The sequence below is a fragment of the Giraffa tippelskirchi genome, chromosome 9 (genome assembly GCF_054371585.1).
Source record: "Giraffa tippelskirchi isolate mGirTip1 chromosome 9, T2T-mGirTip1v1.2.pri, whole genome shotgun sequence".
NCBI classification, from domain to species: Eukaryota; Metazoa; Chordata; class Mammalia; order Artiodactyla; family Giraffidae; genus Giraffa; species Giraffa tippelskirchi.
This window is the reverse complement of record NC_137283.1, coordinates 35,281,633-35,304,939: the sequence shown is the minus strand read 5'-3', so window position 1 is coordinate 35,304,939 and position 23,307 is coordinate 35,281,633. Positions and strand designations below refer to the sequence as shown.

Here is a 23,307-nt window from a genome sequence, read left to right as displayed (position 1 = left end):
ATTTTAAATTTATTGGTATGTTTTATAGCTTTGCATATGGTTTAGTCTGGAGAATGTTGTATGTGTACTTCAGAATAATGTGTGCTCTGAAGTAGAGTGTTCTACAGATATCTGTCAGGTATATAGTTGGTTTACAGTGTTGTTCAAGTTTTCTATTTATTAGTTAATCTTCTGCTTAGCTAGTCTCTCTACTACTGAAAGGAGTATTGAAGTTTCCAACTATTACTGTTGAATTTTTTATTTATCTCTTCATTTCTGTCAGTTTTTGCCTCGCACATTTTGGTGCTCTGATATGAGATGCATATTTGTTTATAACTGCTAAATACTTCTAATGAATGGGCCCTTTTACCACTATAAAACACTTTGATAAACCTTATTATATCAGTAAAGTGAAGTAAGCTTGTCACAAAAGCCAATAAATTATATGATTCCAGTCATATTGAATTTCCAGAATAGGCAACTCTATAAAGACAAAAGTAGATTTGTTGCTAAGTGCTGGAGGCAGGGTGGAGACCTTGGCCGGGAAGTTGCTAGCTAATGGGTACAGGGTTTCTTTTTCAAGTAATAAAAATGCTCTATTATTGACTGTGATGGTGGTTGCACATAACAGTGAACACACTGAAAATCACAGGACACTTTAAATGGATGAATAGTATGGTATGTGAATTATATCTCAATAAAGCTGTGAACAAAAGAAAATATGTTACTTAGTTTGTGAAAAGCAAATAATCTTTACTTACTTATGTCTTCCATAAATATTTTGACTTAAAAAATTTATTTAGAGAGAAGTATAACTGCAGCAAGAAAAATACTGAGGAAATACTATATAGAATTCACTCTTTCAACCACATAGAGGAACCATCTCTAAGAGAATCATCAGGGGTTACTTGGGAATGGGAAAACCTGAGAATAAATCGGCACTAATTGCAAAAAAAGTACATTTAAGTAGCAAAGTTGAAAAAATTAAGGCATTAATCACTAAAAGAGATTTCTAACAAAGAACAGAAATAATGGAGAATAACTCATGCAAATCCTAATACATCTGGAAGACATTTCATTCACAACTAATCTTTGTATCAATGAAACAATGTAGTATGCTATATACGGCATAAAAATCCAGGAATAAAATTACGTCTTCAGAATAAAAAACAACATCTTCTATTACATACTTCCCCAGTCTTTTACCCATCTGACCTTTTTATCTTAATGAGTTAGAATATTTATTGACCTAATTAGCCCAACTAATTTCTACTACATTAACCATTTTAGCAGGCAGTTTTGAATTTGGTTTTACAAAGAGTAAGAGCTTTAAAATTCAAACATTCACTATGACTACAAATGCAAGCACATTTTTACTGAGAATGAAAAAACCAGACACTGTAACTGGTATATCTGCTCAACTCTCATGCCTCTGAATAGAAACTGTTAGTATCAGAGAACGATTTTCACCAAGGGACACACATTGCTAGGATAAAAAGAAAGTCATTCACATTTCTCTTTAGTGACCTGACAGCACAATGGAATGAAGCTTAGTATTTCAAATTTGCAATGTCACTTTGCTACTAGTTTTATCAGAATGAGCTACATAATGAAATTTCACCCTGGTAGAAAGCACGGTATAAATGATCAGTGTATTTTTGCTCTTCATTTCACCCACATAAAGCTTTACATTTATTATCACTTTTTAATAAGATTTAATTTTATACTATAAAATTCATATTTTCAACGTATACAGTTCAATGGTTTTTGGTATATTTATAGAGCTGTGTAATCATTTCTATTACCTAATTTTAGAATACTTGTATTGCCAAAAGGAGAGACCCTGTACCCATCAAGTTATCACTCCTCATTCTTCCTCTTCCCCTCAGTCTTTGGCAATCATTAACCTATATTTCGTTATCTATGGATTCCCATTTAATACAAAAGGAGTCATGCTTTTTGTGTCTGGCTTCTTTCACTTAGCATAATGTTTTCAAGGTTCATCCATGTTGTAACTTGTATCAGCACTCTATTATTTTTTGTTGCCATCTAGTATTCTACTACATAAATGTATCACCTTTTGTTCATTCATTCATTCATTAGTGTGCATTTGGGTTCTACAATTCAACTGAATAATGTTGCCTTAAATAAGCATGTACAATTTCTTTCTGTGACTATGACTGGATTTCTCTGTAGGGAGAATGACTGTTCTTTTTAAAAACAATTTTCTGGCTTAAAAATAATTCTAAAGACAAGCTATTTGTACCCTTAAATGATCTTTTCTGAATCACTTCTCTTGGCCTTAGTTTTCTGACCTCTTCAATGGGTATATAAATAGCTGTTTACACCCTTAAGGATATTTTGAGAATTAAATAAGAAAGTGTATAAAAAATTACTTCTAAATTACAAAACTGAATTTTAAAATCTTCTTTTTTTGCATCTATTTTGTGCAAAGCACTGGCCAAGTAAGTCGAAATAAACAACAACAAAACAGAAATAAAACTTGGGAAGGAGCCTTAAAAACAAAGTATCATAAAAACTTAAGATAGTATTAATACTAAAAAACATGACAGCTAAAAAAAAATTTGCTTGTGGCAAAAATGTTTTAAATGAGCTTCATTTCACATTGCCATGCCATAAAATGCATATGACATTACTAAACAACTGCAATTATTTTAGAAAATAACATCCAGGCCTGGTTATTCTGAGTTAGCTACTCACTGAGTGCTTCCTACCCACTGGGGCTGAGCTAAGGAGATTCGAATGTTAACATTAACAGCTGGGAAGTTAATGATTGCTCTCTATGTTTATAAGGTTTATCAAAATTTAACTGAATTTTCCTTGAGGCACTGAACGACCTTACGGCCTCGTGGTCTAAGTGGGCAGGGGAATCACAGCACAGGACCAAAGGAAAGGCTGGAGTGCCAGGATTTTAGCAGGTCTCCTTCTGCTTCTCCAGGACGTGACAGCCAGAAGGAAGTGGACAGGAGTCCGCAGAGGCTCCACACCTGTATTCTGGAGCCAGACCAGCCCTGGTTCATGGTCCTGCCTCAGCGTGGCTCTGGCTGCCCCTTCTTAGGCAATTTCCTATCTTAAAGGTTCAGTTTTCTCATCTGTAAAAAGAGGATACTAACAGCCCACACTTTAATGGGTAACTGTGATGGTTAAAAGAGGTAATACGAAAAATGCCTGTTGCACAGAATGTGGCTCACAGGAAAGCTCCATTTAATACTTACTGTGATAGGAATTATCAGTTGTTACTGCTTTACTAGTAGTATGCAAAACAGCCCCTCTTTATAAATTAGAATGTTGACATCAGAGTTTCTCAAACAAAACAACTCTATTTTTGGAAGAGTCTTCTAAAGGAAAGGAGGGAGGGACAGGAGAAAGGAAGGAAAGTCATAAAGACCAGCCCCCTGTTCCCTTGGAACTTGCAATCTAGGTAAGAGGCGCATGCAGACTGACGTGGGAAGACCTAGTCCGAGATCTAATGAGATGGAAACAAATGCCACGAACACTTCCGCCTCTCAACTGGCTCCAAAGACTGATAGCATACAACAAACAAAAAGTGGAAGCTGAGGGCAGCTCCCGCCCTCTGTTCTAGTCATGTTTAAGATCTACCCTCAAAGTTATTCAGTGAAACCGCCAGAGAGAGACTCAATGAGACAGGAACCACAGGCTACTGGGATCAGAGCAAGATGAGTAAATAAGCACAGTGTAAGGAAGAAAGAGATAAAACATAAAAACAAAACTAGCCATAAAACCAATGAATGTTCTAATATAAAGAACAATGTGTTTCTAGAAACGGGATGGGGAAGGAACTAAGGGAAGGAATTGCTCTGTGTATATAAATTTCTAAAGCATATGAATGGAAATCATCAAGACTTAATTTTTTTAAGGGTACTCAGTTTGATAGCCTGAAAAACAACAGTGAATTCCTGGATACTCTAGAGAGTCATGTACCCAAATGTGTCCCATTTCTCTGGACAAACTGTTAGTTTTGGGGTGGGGTGGGGTGGGGGAATGGCACGCCCAGTCCAACATCTAACTGTGCTCCACACACAGGGCTAGGGGGACAAGGGTGCAAAGGGCAATGGCGGGAGAGATTTCCCTTTTGGCTGGCCAGAACCTTCATGGACAATGTTTCCCCAGTAGCGGTTTATGGAACGTTAGTCCCAGAAGATATTTTCCAAAACAAGCCAAGTGTGTTTGCAAAATACTTTATACAGCATTTACATCTGGGACTTTCTCCATACACATTAGCATTTTAAGAGCTCTGAGAAGTTTTGCAGAAAAGAAACCAGTCTATGTTTTGTTTATCCATGGAATCAGGAAAATTATGGGATCTGGGCCAATTTATGAGGGGATTGAAAGTCCTTGGAAATAGAATGAGATGAAGAGGAGTGTACTGACGAACTTTCCTCTCTGGGACAGAAGGAGATGTCATTGGGAGAAAACAATTAGAGGTTTCTTGCATTTCAAAGGGTTGTGATGAGTGGTTGGTGGTGGGTGGTGGGAGGCATACCTGAGGGTCATCACACCACCTTCCAAGGGCTGGGGGCCTCCCCTATACTGGGGAGGTAAATTTGCTGACTCAGGTGCAGAAGCTGGGACTCTTGCCCCAAAGGCCCTGCTGCATCCTCCCATATTCAGCATCCCCCAGCTCCTTCAACTACATGCAGTAACTACAACAACACTGACTACACTGTTACAATAATTCTGGCTCACATTTGTTTTAAGCTTTCCACTGTGCCAAGCACTATTGAAAGCACTTTACATGGACTAACCTGATTGTTCCTCACAGCACCACATGCAACAAGCCCTATTAGCTCCATTTCATAAATGATCAAACTGAGGCATCCTTGAAATAACTTCAGAAAATATTTAAAACACATCTATTTGAAATAGCACAATGCTGAACATACCCAGGCCTGTATTTTATAGGTTTCAGAGTTTGTTTGGTTTTGCTATTAATATCCTGAAATAGACTCCTAGGGAAATGTTGGTTTTGACTCATTCCATCTCTGAGCAATAAGGGGAGATGGGCCCTTCTGCCCAGCGGGGTCCCAGCTGTCTACAGTCACCCTGCACTGTCTGCAGCCTGCTTCCAATGGTTGTTACACAGGCCTTTTTGTGACATGACGTGGGATCTTCCAGGCCAACAGTCTCCAGGAAAAACAAAATGTGAGCCCTACATGGAAGATAAGAATTTCCAGTAATCACATGTTAAAGATTCAAAAGAAACAGACAAAATTAATTTCAATGATATATTCTATTTAACCTAATACATCCAAAAATATTGGGTTGGTCAAAAAGTTAATTTGGGTTTTCCACACCATCTTACAGAAAAACCCGAACAAATCTTTTGGCAACCCAATATTATCTTTTCAACAGGCAGCACCAGTGCCATTTCAAGGGCTCCAGAGCCACATGGAGCTATTGGCTATGGTAAAGGCTGGTACATTCTAGGCATTAAGTGTTTGCAGTGTGAATACAGGAGGCACCATAATGTGCTGCTAAGAGTTTGGGAGTCAGAGAGAGCTATATTGAAATCCTAGTTTCTGTGCATTCAATCTGGGACCTTGGGCAGGTCACTGAAGCCCTCTGGGCCTCAGTTTCCTCATCTGTGAAATGGAGATAATGATGATTCTTCCCTACCAGGGTGGTAGGAAGGGCTGAATCACTCAATATACAGGGAAAGTGCTGAAATAGAGCCTGGCGCAGAGTAAGCGCTGTAGAGGTACTGGTCACAACAACTCATTACTAAGGTTGAGCAGCCTTTTAGGGCTACTAGAATAAAGGGACTCGTGCTAACATTTCTGTGCAGCTCCTGGTGGCCCTGTGATGCCCACGGTGGGTCTAGGTATGGCTCCCATATCCCAGACTAAAAGGCACTTGGACTGGAGTCCTTTAAAAAGGCTTCTAAACAACTCCTAGAGAGCATATCTCCTACATTCGTTTGATACACCAGTCTCCCAGTTTCCAGGCAACTGAGGACAATTTTAGACTAGGCCTGCAGTAGAAACCCTTCATCATGATGTCCATATTCTGGCCACCACAGTCCTGAGTGCCTGTAAGGACACACTATACTCTGATCACAGCTTGAACTCACCAGGGGCCCTCCCAACCACAGGTCACCAGCCCACAGCACCCTGGCCCAGCTCATATATTCAGTTGCTATATATTCAGCGCTTGCTGTGACAACTCAATCCCTTAAGTGAATTAAGAGCCTAATATCTTTCTCTATAGCCTTGATATAACTTTTTAAATGCTCTCACTAGTTTATTCATAGTTATCATTACACTTACAATAAACCCAGTGGCACTCCCAAAATCCCATTTGAGTTGCACCTCTGAACATCCTCTTTCCAGGCACCATGAATTGATTTATATTTTATTTTTATATTTTCTCTGATTTACAGCCTGGAAAGAATATAGGAAGGAAGAGGCCTATGTTTGTTAAGAGCTCATTTTTTCCATTCACTTTGGCTCCAAGATTATGAATCCCTTCAAAATTCGGAGCCTCGATCCTCTTATCCACAAAGTCAGAGACAAGAAGTTCTCTAAAGTTCATTCCAATATTGAAAACTGATGAGTTCTCATATTTAACAAGATGAAAGTGAGAAATGCTGAAAATGAAGTCCTAAGATTCAAAAACTGCAAAACCCAACCGTCTCCTCTCTTGGCCACTCAGAGAGGATATGAAAAAAATAACCAATGCTACACAGGGCGGGCACATAGAAGGAGACAGAATAACTGCAATGGAGAGAGACCAAGAGAAAAGAAGTGTGCTATACGTGATGTTAAAAAAATACCAAGGAAGGGACCATATATGTATCTCCATTTCTCACTGCAAAGTGCTTATTTTGGAACTGCTAACATAGGTGACAGTTTCTAAAAACCATTTCTATTCTCTGATTTGACTTGATCACTGGAATAGCATCAAATGTCAGGATTAGGAAATAGGCTTAAAAGAAAAAAAAAAAAAAAACTAGCTCATAATCAAGTTACCTTTCGAAAACCATATACTGCCCACAAAGCACAGAATAGGAACTTTGCAGGAAAATGGAGTCATGTCTCCCATTCCTGTTTCCCCAAAAATGTGTGGTCACACACAGCTGAATCTTACACTGCTAAATTCTATGTGTGTCACTGTCTCACTCTCCTCTGGCTTTCTCTCTTGTGTGCACATAATGTGAAGCAGAACACAGCTGCATTCTTAGGAATTCAGGGTTTCCTTTGTAAATGCATCCATTAGGCAAGAGGAACCATTCCTATCATTTAACTACACGGGCTTGAAGTTGCAAGTTGTGTTTCTAGACATCAGCTAGAAAGAAACATAACAATGTCCCATTCCTTTGGCACAGACAATGGCTTTGAATAACTAGACTTAAAGAAGTCTTTCTGAGTCCATTTCTCTGCACCTGGGTCTTGGACAAAGCCTATACTGCACCGTCTACTATGCTTTCCTGCAGTGTCATCCCGTGACAGCATGAAGTCCACAGAGCATGAAATGTTTGCAAAAAAATAAGGAAGACTACATGAAATCAGGGTCTGCAAATGAAAATGAAAAGACAAGCTGTAGTCTGGGAGAAAGTATTTGCAAACTACATATCTGATAAAGGGCTTATATCAGAATACATAAAGTACTCTTCACTTCACTAACACAAAAACAGATGTTCCAGTTTTTTTTTTTTTTCAAGGAATGAATTTGAACAGACAGTTCACCATAGAAAATACAGACAGCAAATAAGCACATCATTAGTCATTAGGGAAATGCAAATTAAAACTGCAAAGGGATACCACTACACACTTACTAGAATGGCTAAAATTAAAAAACAAAATCAGCCAAATAAAATATTGCCCATACCAAGTGCTAGTGAAGATGCAGCAGAACTTTTATACCCTGCCATTGGGACTACAAAATGTACAGTCACCTTGAAAAGCAGATGGGCAGTTTCTTATAAAGTTAAACATAAGCTTACCATATAACTCAGATATCTCACTTCTAGGTATTTATCCAACTGAAAATGTATGTTCACCCTGATATCTGCATGCAAATGTTTATAGAAGTTTCATTTTTCATTGCCAAACTTTATCCCTCAACTGGGTAATAAACAAATCAAGGTCTACCCATACAGTGGAACACTATTCAGCAATACAAAGGGATGAATTACTGATGCAGGCAACAGTGTGTATGAACCTCAAATGACCATGCTTAATGATTCCAGTGATATGACATTCTGGAGAAAGCCAAACTAGAGAGAAAATAGGAGGCTGCTGCAAAGCACAGCAAGAATCATTCTCTATCTTGATTGTGATAATGGTTATCTGACTATATGCCAAAACTTGAAAAATTGTACACTGAAAAAGATGGCTGTTTTCTGTGTATAAATAATACATTAATAGAAAAAAAATGAAGAAAATACTAGAATATATTATATATACATATGTAGTATACATATAATTCCCAATATAATGGAAACTATATATATAATATATTTTCCAATATAATGGAAAATAAAAATATTTGTAAAAAATTAAAATCTTACCAGGAAAATTCCGAGGTCTATCCTATTAATTTAAACTTTTCTCACACATCACAGGACAAGTGCATTCCTAACACCCTACCCTAACTCTAACGTCATATGAGAGACGGGGAATTGATAAAAAAGGAAGCATTTTGCCAATATTTGCCACTCATTTATTTTTACTCCTTCTCAAAGTCCACTGCCCACAAGTACACAACCACTGTATTTTGAATTTCCTCCTGCTCCTTTCTGTGACATGCAGAATGCTTTGTACTTACTAATGATCTGGGGTTGTACAGCATTTCCATGCAGAAGTCTGGTCCAGACACAAGCAGACTCTAGCTACCCACAAATAGCTATCACAAGGATTCTATAATAATCTAATTATCACAAAGAACCTAACTTTGGCAGATACAAAGTTCAAGAATTTAAACCTCCAATTATATCTCAATAAATATGCAAGAAACAAAAATTTTAAACCTCAACTGTATGAGTAAATAGCACTTTATTAAATGAATGGGTTTAAATGAAGAAAACCCTTGTAAGAAGAGAACCATGAGCTTCTCCAATGTCTTACTCCAAAAAGACAGCCTGCTCAAGTGAAGGTCTGAAAGCCCTCAAATTTACCCCAAATACCTCCTGCCACTATCAGCTGGCACATCTGATGGCTGCCCTCTGTCCCAGGTTTCCATCATTTCTTACATTCTTTCTTTAGAGGACGTGCATCTTAACTGTTTCAGGGGTTTCCTGGGAAGATGAACAAACTAGCAAGTATCTGTTTGACTCTTTTCCTGGGCAGTGAATGGGCTTTTGCAGAAAGGAACATAACTGAGATCTGATGACAGGTGACAGGGAAAGGTCTTGATTTGGGACCAAAGGTGAAATGGTCCACCATCGGGCTCTCTCTGAATCCAAAAGTTTATCAAAAGGGCTCGTGGGAGGGGACAGGAAAGTGTGTCATACAGCACAGAGACCTTATTTCACATTCAAACCTAACCTGCCATTTCACATTCCCAACTGCAAACTGGCTCTTCTGGGTTTCAGAACACACGTGAGTGAAATTCTTGAATGGTAGATAAGGTAGTCACAGTAAATATTGTAACCTGAGGATCTTTTTATTGGTCAGTTTAAACAAAAAGGGGGAGGAGGTTTTTAGGAGACTCCAAACAAAGCGTCAGGAAAACAACCGAACACACCACCTTTTGTGCTCAAGGAAATTACTCTGATAAGTGGCTCATTCCTGGTGGCTTTCTTTTTGCTGTGTTCTAGGTTTAGGGGCTGACCCTGCTCTTTCAAACTGTTGCAGATGCACCCCGATCTTAGGGTAATAAAGAAGAGTCAGAGAGTGAAAGAAATGGAAAAGAAAAAATGGGTCATAGGGAGCAAAACTAAAACTAGAAAGAAAACAGTGACTGTTAACAACAATGGCAATGACAATAAAGTGACAAGTTCCTTAAGAGACCTAACAACCAAGTGTAGTGTGTGGACCTTGTTTAGAGCATCATCTAAACAAATGGACTATATAAAGGTATTTGGGAGACCATTACGAAAATGCTAACATAGATACTGTTTAGATGATACGGAGTAATTACTATTAATTCTGTTCACCATGACAAACACTATCACAGGTATGTTAGAAAATGTATCTTGATTTTTCAGAGACATATATTAGAGTATTTAGAAAATGACATGATACTTAGGTTTACTTTAACAAAAAGGAAAAATAAGAAGCAAATTGGGGAAAAAACTTTCTCATCATTAAATGTAGATGGTACATATGGGTGGTTCATTTTACTTCTGCCTGTACTTTTCTTGCACAGAAGGCAATGGCACCCCACTCCAGTACTCTTGCCTGGAAAATCCCATGGACGGAGGAGGCTGCTAGGCTGCAGTTCATGGGGTCACTAAGAGTCGGAAACAACTGTGCGACTTCACTTTCACTTTTCGCTTTCATGCATTGGAGAAGGAAATAGCAACCCACTCCAGTATTCTTGCCTGGAGAATCCCAGGGACGGGGGAGCCTGGTGGGCTGCCGTCTATGGGGTCGTACAGAGTCGGACACGACTGAAGTGACTTTAGCAGCAGCAGCAGCAGTACTTTTCTCGAAGATGTTCATAATAAAATGTCTTTTAAAAAACATGATGAAAATTTTTTAAAAATTAGATGAGAATAGGTCCTGCATTAGAAGTTTGTTTTACTACCCTTTGCCAATTTTATTGGAGTGCTGCACTATTAATCCCAATGTTAAAACAAAATAAAAGCAATTTTTTAATATAAATGCTACAAGAAATATAAAGCTGAGAAAACAAGCTCAAGAATTCAATTATTTAAAACAGTACTTTTCTAGTAATTTACAGAGGATTTTAGAAGTCATTGCTGTTATTTACTATTTAATAGATATAGGGTCCATCAAAGAATTTAAAAAAGGGGGGAAAGATGTATAAAGATGGATGAGGAACAAAAATAGGTAAATGAAAAGAAATCAAGCCAAAACAATAAACCCCAACTGGCAAAATCCATCTTTAAAGATTCCAATAGACCTTGGGTTTGAGGGTCAGCTATTTCCTATTTACACAAGTTCGTCTCTCGAGTTCAGTTTTTTCATTTGTAAAATGGGAATAACTGACACATCTTCCTCCCGGGAAGCTGCCATAGGACTAAATGAAAAAACCCACAATGCGCTTTCACATTGACCAGCACATGGTACCTTCAGTGTGGCCTGTTCATAGGCTAAAAGGAGGAGGGAAAAGGATCTAAGGAGAGAAAAGGGCTGTGGGAAAGTGGTGGCAGGCTGGCCTCTCACACAAATCACTAATTAACCAACAACCACATGAGACTTCCCTGGCAGTCCAGTGGTTAAGACTTTATCTTCCACTACAGCAGTTGCAGGATCGATCCCTGTTCAGGGAGCTAGGATGCTTCTCAGCCAAAACACCAAACATAAAACAGAAGCAATATTGCAACAAATTCAATAAAAACTTTAAAAATACTAAACACACACACACACACACACACACAAAACATCAGACAGGCTTTGGGCCAGGCAGAAGTAGGAGGTCAACCAAAGCTTCTGTCACTGCCTGGGACCCTCAAGCCGTCCCAGAATTGTTTCCTTTAGACCCCTTCTGAGGTCTGTTTCTTACCTCTGTCTCTCACTCCATTTGGGCCCAACTCTCAGGGCAGCTAATCTAATCAGCTAATCTATGCTAAATTATTAATGGGATACACGAGGTTAACGTGTAACAAGTATATACTCCAACAGAAGCAAGCTGGAGACAGGCTTTGTGAGTCATCAGAGCCTTAGTGGGAATTCCAGGCAGCAGGCAATCCTCCTCATAACAAATCAGATTCTAGGAATGCACTTTAAAAAATCGTTCCAGCAAAAAAAAAAAAAAAAAAAAGTTCCAGCAAAAATAATTCATACACAAATGCAATCGAATAAACAAAGGGACAGGCCAAAAAACTACTTTAGCCAGACCAGAACAAAAGGGTTGTGGAAAATGGTATGTTTAGGAGCGCTATAACCCTTAAGGACTTTTTCTATGTCTCTGTTTTCCTATCTGCAAAACTGAAAATTGAGGTAAAGATTAAATATAATCCATGGAAAACACCTGTAACAGCGTCTGCCATGCAGTAAGCACTCAACAAACATTAGCCACTGTTAGTATTATTTAAAGATGAAATTATATAGAAGTCAAAGGGGATGCTCTGAAAACATGAGTAAGCAATTTTTTTTAGATGGCAGCTTCCATTTGTGTTTTCAATGAAGTTTGGCTCACAGCAGAGCAAACTGGAATCAGATCTGGATTCAAGTGTCAGGCCAACTTCCTACCAGCTGTGTGACTTTGGACAAGAGGCTCAACCTCACTGAGACCTAATTTACTCAACCGTAAAACAGGCTAATAATACCTACCCACAGTATTGATGAATGAATTACATATGATAATATATGGAAAGTGTGCAGCACAGTGATTCCATAGGCATCCTGTATTTTTCAGGCTTTACAATCGCATCTTTAGGAGCCCAACCAAGAAGTGACAGTATATTCTAATAGGGGTGACAGGCAGAGGTCCCAGCATCTAACTAAGACTAACCCATGGTAATCCCATTATAATCCCACAGTTAGTTAGTACAGCAGGCACAAGGCAGTTTAGCTAGGTGGGAATGGAGCCTCAGCTTTGACCGGTCCCGGTGTCCCAAAGAAGTAGCCACAAGGCAGGGATTTTATCTGCCTGGATATTGAGATTACCTCATCCCAAAGACAAAAACGTGGGACCTTGACTTGGCTATTTGTCCCTGGTGACAAGTGCCTTGGGATTACAAATTGATTACACGCCACTCTCTCTTTTATTTTCAACTGCATTTTTTGATAATGAACCTATTATAGAATCATGACAAAAATATAAGAATATAAGCTAAAAATGCAAAGATTGCCTATGTTTCTACCAAAAAGAAATGGTCCCTTTTAACATTTTTGTGCCTACTGCTTCAGATCTTTTTCTTTATACATGCATGCTCTCCCACACACTCTGTCATTATTTTAAAAATGAGATCATACCCTCATATTACTTCATCACTTGTGTGCGCACTTAATATATGTATTTCTGGGTTTGTTAACCTAAATCTGTGCCATCATTTTTAATGGCTGCATAAGAATCCATCAAATGCAGACTTCATCAATTATTGATCTATCCTTCAACCAAAGGCACTTAGGTTGCTTCCAGTCACTTGCTATAATAAACAACACCAGACGCAGTATATAAACCTGTTTACACAAATGTCCAATTACTTCCTTAGAAGAGGCATTGATGGGTCAGTGAGTATACAACTCTTAAATGCCTTAAGGGAAAGCAAAACAGCTAGCCTTGCTGAGATGGGCGGATGAGAGAGTCACTGTCTTTTAGGTCCAGGCAAACAGAACAACTTTCTGTTGGTCTTTTCTCCTGGCTTTCTCTGATTCACCTATTGGGAAACACATCTCTTTCACTGACAAAAACAACTAAATCCTCTTGCATAAAATCCAGAGGCAAATAGCAAGTATCTGCGAAACAGAACTTGGGGTGTCATCTGGAAATGCAATGCAAAGGATCAGCAGGAAGAGGCTTTTAAAAAGCAACAAACTCTCCCCCCCAAACAGCTCCGATGAGTCTACCACTCGGCCCCCCTGGCGTTTAGGGCGGGCAGGAAGTCACCTCAAAGACCTCTACTGAGGATCCAGTGGGCAAGGGAGACCAGTCACAAGGGCCTGCCATAAGAAAGAGAAGCTACCCCACACCCCATCCTGAATCCTGAGGAACCTACAAACAGGATGGAAACCACAAACCAATGCATAGACACTCAAGTGGCCAACGGGCACACAGGTAGACACAACCAATGATGGGAAAACAGAGATACAGACATTGAGCTAAGAGAAAGTAGCAAGAAATAAAATTTCAAAATGCTGCATTAGGTAGAGAAAAACACAAAGAAAGGGCTCTTAGCCCTGCCACTCACTGGCAGGGGCACCATGGGGAAAGTCTCTTATTGGCCTTTTATGATCAGGTGACCAAGAAGCTCTAAGCTTAACCACAGGGATATGATTAACTTTGAGTTTTGGTATTTTGAGTCTAAATACCAAATATTTTGAGTCACCATACCTAGCTATGGTGTCTTAATTTCTATTTTTATGATCATTAAAAAAAAAAAAAATCTCCCATTCAGTGATTGTCTACCATCTGTCCCTGGAGTTTTCATTATTTCATACTCATTTAGTCCTACCTACCCTCTTGGAAGGGGCATGTTACTCTTACTTTACGTTTTAAATGTGCTTCAGGTCACATATCTAACTGTAAAAAGATGGTTTAACCCTCATGGTATAGAGGAGTTACTCAATAAATAGCTCATGGCTGAATGAATAAATGCACACATTAATGAATAAGTTATGTTGTAGACTCCTTTCTAATTCCATAACATTTTTACTCCATAAGACTTCTTCTACATGTCTTTTTAATAGACCTTTTCTCAGAATCCTTTTTGAAAATTCAACATACAGTGACAATCAGAAATGAGCAAGACTTCTATTCCATCTGTAGGAAGCAGTGTCACAGCCACAGTGCCCTGCCCCCAGGAAGGCTCTCATAATCCAGCAAAACTGAAGCTTCCAGGTGCCTGCTCCCAGGCTTGAGCCATCTTAAATTCTGAAGGTTTCTTGTTGAATATTTAAGTATCACTCCTGTAAATAAGTAATTTAACATCCAAGGCCTACAGTTTATCTGGGTAGAGTTAGCATGCTGACCTAGAGCTAGTTTCTTCTAGCTCGAATCATCTATCACTTTATGAGAAGAGACGATGGAAAGCAGTGATGGAGATGCAAAGTCAGTGCCAGCTATGGACAGTGCTTACTGTCCGAAATCCCACTTTAATAGGAACTCTCACACAGAACTGAACTTCTAACTCACTTGGAATGCTTTTTAAACCCCACTGATTCTTGCTCCATCTCACTTCCCTGCAAGAGGAGTTTGTTTAAAGAATCTGCATGAGGCTCCCAGGGCACTTTTAAAGTTTACCTCTGATTACCAACCACTGCTTTTGGGGGAAATCTCTGAAGCTGAATGAACTGATATTTGCATTGGCCAGATAATCCCTGGACAGAGGGACTTCTCCCATCCGCACCTACTTTTACTCCCCGTGCCAAAGCTCCCTGGATTTTGGAGGTTTCTGATCTGCTGGTCCATCCCGCTAATGGCTGCTGGTGAAATCTGCCATGTCCCAAAGTTCTCTCCAATTGCTCTGAGCTTCCTGTATCTGAACTCAAAGAAGGGGTGCAGAAGCAGCTGGGAGAGAGAAACCAGAGCGGCATAGTCCAACAGCAACCTTTGAAAGAGCCAATCAAAACTGCCGGCCTTCTGAATCATCACACGGGGTGAGGGAAGGGTCTGCCAGATTGGTCACCAGCAAGCAAAAAGCCAGACAGAAAACTAAAAGTTGGCACTGGTGATTTGGAAGGTGGCTCGGAGGCCCCAATACCGCTAATTAGAACACAACTAAGTGGTTTTGAAAAAATTTTTTTGTTTTTTTTCAAAAAAATGGTAAAGACAGCAAAGGCATCTTTTGCTGTCCTCTTTCCTTACCTTTGCAGATTCCCTCTCTTTTGTGTTTTTAACTGAACTTGACAATGACTTGTCCTCTGGTCCAGAAAACCAAATGTCTATTTATTTTGGTAATTAATTTAAGAAAATGAACCCCGAGGATTTTTGGAATGATAGTATTAAGAAAGACCTCTCTCTCTCTCTCTCTTTCACACACACACACACACCTAAATGTACACACTGATACACATCACAGCTACACACAGCGAAGGTTGCAAGATAAGACAGGAAATCATGGGTTGTCATCACGGACTAGCTGTGAGATCTTAGGCAAGCTGTTTCATCTCTGAAAGCCTCAGCTCCTTTACCAGGCACGATGGAGGGAAGACTGGTGTCTGCCTCATAGGGTTGCTGTGGTAACAATTAAGTGAAGTCGTGTAGGTAAAGGGCTTTGCCCAATGCCAGTAAAAAATAGGATCATAATAAATAATAAAAGGCAGTTTTTAAAAAACGGTGGTTTGCTTTCACTTTAGGGACAAGAGTGTCACAAAGTGCCAATGTTCAACAAATTGATCAATGAAAATGTTATCTATCTTTTGAATGTACATTATATAAGATAGAAGTGGAAGAGATACATTTCCTTTCTGTACACATATGCATAAAATAGGCACTTCCTAGTTCAGATTTAGAAAGTCAGAAGTTAAGGTCTACATTCTTATTAGCAGGGCCACAAAGATGTGATAAATGTCTTGCCATTCAACTTGCAGATGGCTGGAAGTCTTGGCACCCTGATAACTGTTTCTGACTTCAGACTCCCATCTCTGTCCCTTGGCTCTGTAGAGAGTCTAGACAGAACATTTCAGTTATGTTCCAGTTAGCCCTGGTGGTTAAGAACACAGGACTGAATGGGATAAAGCAGGATGACACACCCTACGACTTGGCTATACCACGTTACAAGCCAGTGTCATCTTTTATTAAAGGTTTCACTTTAGAACTAATAAATCTGGGAGAGAAGAGGACATCACACTCTGCCACAGTGGAAGAACCTGATATAGTTACAAGATGAAACAAGTGACCATTTTAGGAAGACCGTCTTGGTCTTGAATTTTGGTCTTATTTGGAGAAACCAGAAACACCCTGAGAAATCACTTAATTTGAGGAAGAGACTTTAAAAAATAAAGAATAGGGGGGAGGGATAAAATTTCAGAAACAATAAAAAAGATGGTATTTTAACAAACATCCTAAAACACAGGACCAAACAGATAGATGGTTTCTAAAGAAACAGGACCATCAGAGAGAAATAAGTAGGCTTCAGAGATAGTGAAAGGGTGCTTCAAGACTGGAGACTGAGAAGCATACACAAGCATAAGCTTTCCAGTGTTCCCAGGTGAAATATAACCGACAATGGCCAAGCGTGTCAGCACCAAGCCTCCAAGAATCTGACCAAGATGGAAGAAAATCTGTGGCAGGTATATATGCACTTAACTGACACCTGACAGCACAAACCACAGCTCCATTCCTGTACTTCCTGAAGTCACAGAACATTAGTTACATTGAAGTTGATTGAAAAAAATACCAATAAACATATAGAAGTTTTTGTGCCTTCCATTTGTAAGACTTTTTCATACTTGTACACTGTAAAAAAATAAAAAAGTCCTAATGAATACAATGACGGTAGCCTCAAGACATCACTAAAGCTTAATCCTAAAAATTAGCAACTTCAACAAGAGGTGGCTCTGCCCAGAGTGGGCTTGGAGTCACTGCTATATGAGTTCAGCTCCTGGATTTGTCACTTATTAACTGTGTGACACTGGACAAGTTACTAAACCTGTTTTTAGTTTCCACATCTGTACAATGGGAATATACCTACCTGGCTTGAAGACTGAATAACAAAGACAATGTAAATGGTAGCGCTCGGTAGCCTGTGAAATAGCTACATCTTTGAGGCCTGGCAAGTAACCCAGCTCACACAGCTAGGATCTCGTATTAAGCAAGACGCAAATACCTGAGGTGTCACATGCATGCTGTCCTGTTGCCGGCTCTCTGTGGGGGGTGCTGTGCCTATAGATAATGTGGGGTTTGTTTTGTGCCTCTTCATCTTCTTGTTCATCAATGGACAGTAGTGGTTCAATAAAATAATCCCCATCATGGGACCGAAATGTGCCCAGCTGCAAATAGAGAGAGATGAGAGGTTGATTTAATATAACTTAGCCACTGGGAGGAAAAGGACAGTGGAACAATGCCAAGAAAGTGGTGCCATCTTACCCAATTCCTTTCCTATGAGGGCTCCTTAAGCTGAAAATCTTACTGATATACTTGGAGAAGTAGGGTTTTTTTTATTTTTTCTTTTTTCACTCTCTGCCGTATCAGCACCTTAACCTTTGATTGGACTCTACAGAACCTGCTATCCAAATCAGTCTCTAAGAAATATTTCCTTGGTGCTTAAGCTGTAATTATATTCACTCCTCCAGGCTGCTGAAAGAGGGTTTCTGTGTATTATTAAGACAGCCTGGAAACAGGGACAAGTACCAGTTCCAAAGAGAAAAGCCTACTCAAGAAAGCCTTATCCTGACTTCAAAATCAGGAAGCACATGTTGACCAGAAGGCGCTCAAGGTGGTGCTGCCAGGGACAATGGCAGAGGAGCCTCTTATCAACCCTTTCCCTGACCACAGGGAGTGACCTGGGATAAGATTTTCCAGTCAGGCTGCCCAAGGTTCCAATCTCAGTGCCACCACTTGCTCGCCCACCTTGGGTAAGTTCCTTAACTACTCTGAGCTTCACCTTCCTTGTTTATCAATGAGGGATAAAAATATGTATTGTCACAGTGCAGATTAAATGAGATAATGTGTGTAAAGTGCTTAACAAAGTGATACCTTGTCAGGGCTTGGAACAGAAGTGGATTTTGGTGTTGCAGAGTGAGTCAGCCTCTAACCACGAGGATATAATTTGTGTTTGCCATCACTCTAAGAGTTTCACGGTAACTCTTTCTCCTCCCCTTCCTATATACCCACAAGTTTTGCAAATTATAAATGAAGCTGCAAAGTTGAACCACCCAAAGGAAACATTACAAGAGCAATAAAAAGTTTCCCATGCCATGCTAGTGGGCGGCGTTTCAAGGAAAAAAAAATGAAGCTCTTCTATTCTTTGTGGTTCCTTTCCCTCAATGTGGGGGAAAAGTCAAAGACCTTTGACTTTCCCCTGGACCCAGGAAACGACTGTCCTTGAACATCAGTGGCAGTATCAGCCCTCACGTATCACATTCCACCCAAATTCTGATCTACTGAATTGAAATATCTGGGGGTTAGGTAGGGCCCAAGAACTGACATTTTAGAATTCTTAGGCATGACAAAGTTTTAAAGTACTTGGCTAAGCACCGGGGTTTCCAAACCCAGCTAAGTGTCAAAATTTTCTGGGAAGTTGAAAAATAAATTTAGACTTGAGAAATCACCCTTCGTGTGCAGATTTGGTATTTCTAATAGTAAGATCTAATATTTGTATTTTTTTTAAAAAAAACTCTCCATGTGGTTCATCAGCCCCTGACGTAAAGAGAAGATAGCTCTGACACAGTATGGTGTCAGAATAAGAGAGTAACTGGCCTCCAGAGAAGAAGTGATTTCACAAGTTTGCTTTTACCCAGGCACCTCTCCCTATTTTCAAAACACAACTCTGGTGCTCTCTGAGCACAGAGCAAGAAACCGACAACAACATGTGAAAGCTACTAGAGACAGGTCACAAACACTGAGAAAGAACCTGGGAGCCCATCTGGTGAAGGTCTCTCATCTTTGATTATTAAAAGGGGAAGCTGAGGTCCAGAGGCAGGAATTGACTTGTCCCCTTCAGTGATACAGAAGCAGCTGAATAGTACTCCTGCTAAATCTGGAACTCAGGTACCCTGACTCTAGTCTAGTGTCTTTAAAAAAAAAAAAAAACTCTGAAATTCTCTTTAGGAACACAGATTCAGTCTCTGGCCCATGGTTAAGAGTATGGTCAGAGGGACAGGATGGGAACCCCAGTTCTGTCACTTACTACCTGTGAAACCACAAGCAAGTCCCCACCTCTCAAAGATTCATTGCCCTCAACTGCAAAATGGGTTCTTTCAAAGATTGGGCTGTTGTAACGATTTAGATGAAATAATGCATACATAAAGTACTTATTACAGTACAAGACACATAATAAGAGTTCAGTAATAGGAATATAAATGAGATCAAATTAATTTTGTGGCTAATTCACAACACAGTTGTTTGAATGAAGAGTAACCCTTTCTTGGCTAAGGTGACCATTTATTCAAATACAGGTTCTAAGTACTTACAATATACAAAAGGTTCCACTATGGGAGAGAAATGAATTGATGCTGACCCTGCTTCCCAGGAAAAAGGGATAGAACATGTGTTGCGAGAACCATAATACAAGGGAGGGCACACTAAACATCAAGGAGGGAGAGAGGTACATGTCTATGAAAGTGCAGCGAGAGAGATGACAGCAATCTGAAGGACTAGGAAGAGGTTTCCTGGGGAACAAGATACGTTAGTTACACTTTGAAAGAAGAGTGTGATTTGAGCACGTGAAGCTGGCTGAGGTCACCTAGTAAATCTAAAGGCCCAAAGGTTATGAGATAGGAGGGAAATGAAATGCGCACAAACAGTTTGCCTGAAATGTAGGGTTTGTGAAGCAACGCTTGACAGATGAGACTAGACATTCTGGATGCACAAAGGGGTGAGGAGGTACACTGTCAATGGCCTTAAGTGCCAGATGGAAGAATTTATAGTCATTCACTAAGCAGTGGGGAGGAATGTGCAGTAACTGAACAGGGTAGCAGTGTGATTCTGCACCTTGTCATCATTAATTTACAAGCAGTGTGTGGCAGGGATTAAAGAGAAAAGACCAGGAAAAGAAGCCAGACAGAAATATTTCTTAGACATCAGGCCTAATGAGAGAGAAAGAGAGAAGCAAAGAGGTCTAGAGGTAGAGTAGGGATGCTCAGAACAGGTGAGAAACACATCTGAGAAGGATTTCAGGAAAAATAATAACTGACCAGTAGGGTGAGGGGAGGGGGAAAAGCTGGCATGGCTCAGTCTAAAGAATGAACAATTTCCAGGAAGATTTCCTGAGAGGGCCAGGAGGAGCGCCAAGACACTGCAAGTACCAAACGGGTACGGGGACATCTTTCCAAGAAAGATAAATTCCAAAAGGAAGACAAAGGGGCAAGGATTTTGGAGCTAGATTCATTGCAGCTATAAACGGCTACCTCACATATTTTTCAGATAACATGCCAGATCTTCTGCACCTCCCTCCCCTCCAAAAAAAGAGCCAGATTGCAAATTAGGTGCAATACAAATGGACTCCTCAAGGTCTAGGGAGTTCGTCTTTCTTTAGTCTTGGCCCTCAGTTCCCTAAGAGAGTTACTACTCTGTAGTTACAAGTGCGAGTTACCACCTAAAATTGCCAACAGAAATTAAGGTCCTGCGCAGCAAAACGTTTGTACCACTGCTGGGGCCACTCAGCAGGGTGTGGAGGCGGGGAGGGAGGAGGAGTAAAGGCTGTTTACAAACTTGACTTACACACGCAGCCCTATCAGTAACGTTCTGGAACTGTGGGTTACAGCCTTGGGATCTGGGCACACTCTGATGCTCTGGGTTCCAGCACCTGACTTATACCCACCCAGATCAAACAACCTTTCCAAGAACAGAAGGATTCCAGGAGTCCCGGGGCAGCGATGACTCACGCAGTACCCCCTCCCATTTCGCCAAACTGCCGTCTCCGCCCACCCCCAAACAATCTCAACGACGCACCGTGGTTCTGGGAGCTTTGCTGGGGGCTAAAGGGGGGTTCATCTTCATCCTCGCATCCCAGCAGCCTAAACCTCCCCCCTTTCAGTCTACAAGCGTGCCTCCCTTTCCACCGGACCCCTCGGTTGAGCAGTGGAGACGGATGCGACATCAACATTTGGGACCCTAGAGCCACTAACAGCAGCGCGCGGAGGTGGGGGCAGCCAAGAGCCCTGGGTAAGTAGTCAAGCTTCCACTTAGAAAAGGTAACGGCTGGGAGTATGGGTGCTCTGGGGAAAAGTAATTGCATTACTGGGGAGCAGGGCGCACAGCCCCTGTGCGCTGGGAGAGCCTTACCCACGATAGTTTCTGCGTCAGAGCGAGTGGCAGAAACGCACGTCGCTTGGGGAAGTCCTAGGACTGCTCTCACTTGGGCCAAAACCTTACAGCGGACTCTCAAATCTCACAAAAGGGAGCGGGCAGACGCCGTGTAGGGCAGACAAGAGGGTAAGTGGGGCGGGGGGAGGGGGAAAGAAAAGGGGGCGGTGAGTAAATAAACACCGGGTAGGGGCACACGCTTGGGTCCCCTGCTAAGTGCGTCTTTTGCAGCGCTTGGAGGTGACTTCCCCGCCCTCTCACCCTCCCTCTCTAGGGAAATATGCACCTCAGGCTCCCTTTTCGAATTCTCTGGCACCTCATGGGTAGTGGAAATCTCAAGAGAACTGAAGTCTCTTCAAGCTCTCCCCAGTATTTCAGCTTCTTGGGGCCACCCCGCCAGCAGGGTGCAGAGTTGGACTGCGACGCACCCCCACTCCTAGTTTCCTCGCTGAAGCAGAGCATCCAGGACAGGCCCCGCCCTCTTCCCCGCCCCCTGAGCCCTGGGCCCACCCTTCCGTTCCTGAGACCAGAGCTGTTCCCTGTCAATCCAGTTCAGCCTCAGGGTTCCTGGCACATGAAAAAAGACCCTGAGAGAACGTGGGGACTCTAGATTACGCACCGCCCTCCAAAACACACAGAAGGAACTCCCCGTACCGGACACTGGGGATTCTCAGCCCACACCCCCTACTCAAGATGCGCCAATAAGGAGTCGGGTTCTCCCTGTGCTCAGCTGCTCCACTCCTGGGCGGCCGAGTTTGCAGAAGGGAAGGACAAGTCTCTTCGAGTTTGGAAACCGACATCCCAGCCACCTACTGGTGTAGGGCAACACGCAGTTCAACAGTTGAGCTGAATTTGGACCCTAGAAAGCTCCGAAACATCCAGAACTCCCCCTCCCGGGACTTGGTGAGGGGGGGTGTCGGGGAGGATGAGCTTCTCTCGTGTCAGCACACTCGCCTGTCAGCACACTCGCCGGAGTAGCCACCCAAAGCAAAGCGTAGGACGCAAACAAGTCTGTAGCCCATGTTTAACGCCAGAGCGGAGACGGCGCAGTGAGAGTCCTAGGCTAGAGAGCAATTAAATCTTCCAGAAGCGGGTGAGGAGGTGAGAGGGCAGGGCAGGGGAGGGGGCGCGCGTCCACTTACCATTCCCGAGCAGAGGCTGATGACGGCTGTGTGCTCTGACTTGGTATTGACATGGCCTTTGTAGAAACAGTGCTTGAGTTCCGCTTCCTCCTCGGAATAAAACTTAGTCTGGTTCACCCCGGGTGCCCCAAGGAGGGTGACAGTGAACATTGGAGCGATAAATCCAGCATGGGCGGTGAGATTAAATAGAAATTGCTGGCCAAAGGCGGAGAGGCGGTAATGCTCCTGGGAGGAGGTAGCGGAGGAAGAGGAGGAGGCGAAGCCAGGCCAGGGGTCAGAGGCAGAGTTAATGCTTCGTCGCCTTCTTTTGAAGTGTACGTTCGTGGGAAAGGGTTCTCCGAGAGTGTTCACTCGGACGGGAGATGCGATTTCGTATTCGCTCAGGGTCTCTAATAATTTCACTGTAGAGAGAAGCAGAGGCACATGAACCAATAATACAGTTTTC

The 23,307-nt window shown here is 41.4% G+C and overlaps 2 protein-coding genes across 7 annotated transcripts in view; one reads left to right on the top strand and one right to left on the bottom strand.

Moving 5' to 3' along the window:
- ADAMTS9 (ADAM metallopeptidase with thrombospondin type 1 motif 9) overlaps positions 1-23,307 on the bottom strand; it is a 164,716-nt gene that overhangs the window by 140,190 nt on the left and 1,219 nt on the right. The window contains exons 2-3 of the mRNA XM_081524492.1: positions 22,863-23,263; positions 17,582-17,744 (exon numbers count right to left, since the gene is read on the bottom strand). Of these exons, the coding sequence (XP_081380618.1) occupies positions 17,582-17,744; positions 22,863-23,263 (564 nt within the window). The remainder of the gene's footprint in view (positions 1-17,581; positions 17,745-22,862; positions 23,264-23,307) is intronic.
- LOC145519792 (uncharacterized) overlaps positions 17,912-23,307 on the top strand; it is a 256,509-nt gene continuing 251,113 nt past the window's right edge. For 3 of the 6 annotated variants that reach the window (XR_014063919.1, XR_014063918.1, XR_014063920.1), the window contains exon 1: positions 21,151-21,579. Coding sequence is in view for 2 of the 6 variants with exons in the window: in XM_081524544.1 (XP_081380670.1) it covers positions 21,291-21,579 (289 nt within the window). In the remaining 4 variants the exon portion in view is untranslated. Of the gene's footprint in view, positions 21,580-23,307 lie in introns of all 6 variants that reach the window. The other 3 variants (XM_081524544.1, XM_081524543.1, XR_014063917.1) reach the window with 2 other exon arrangements.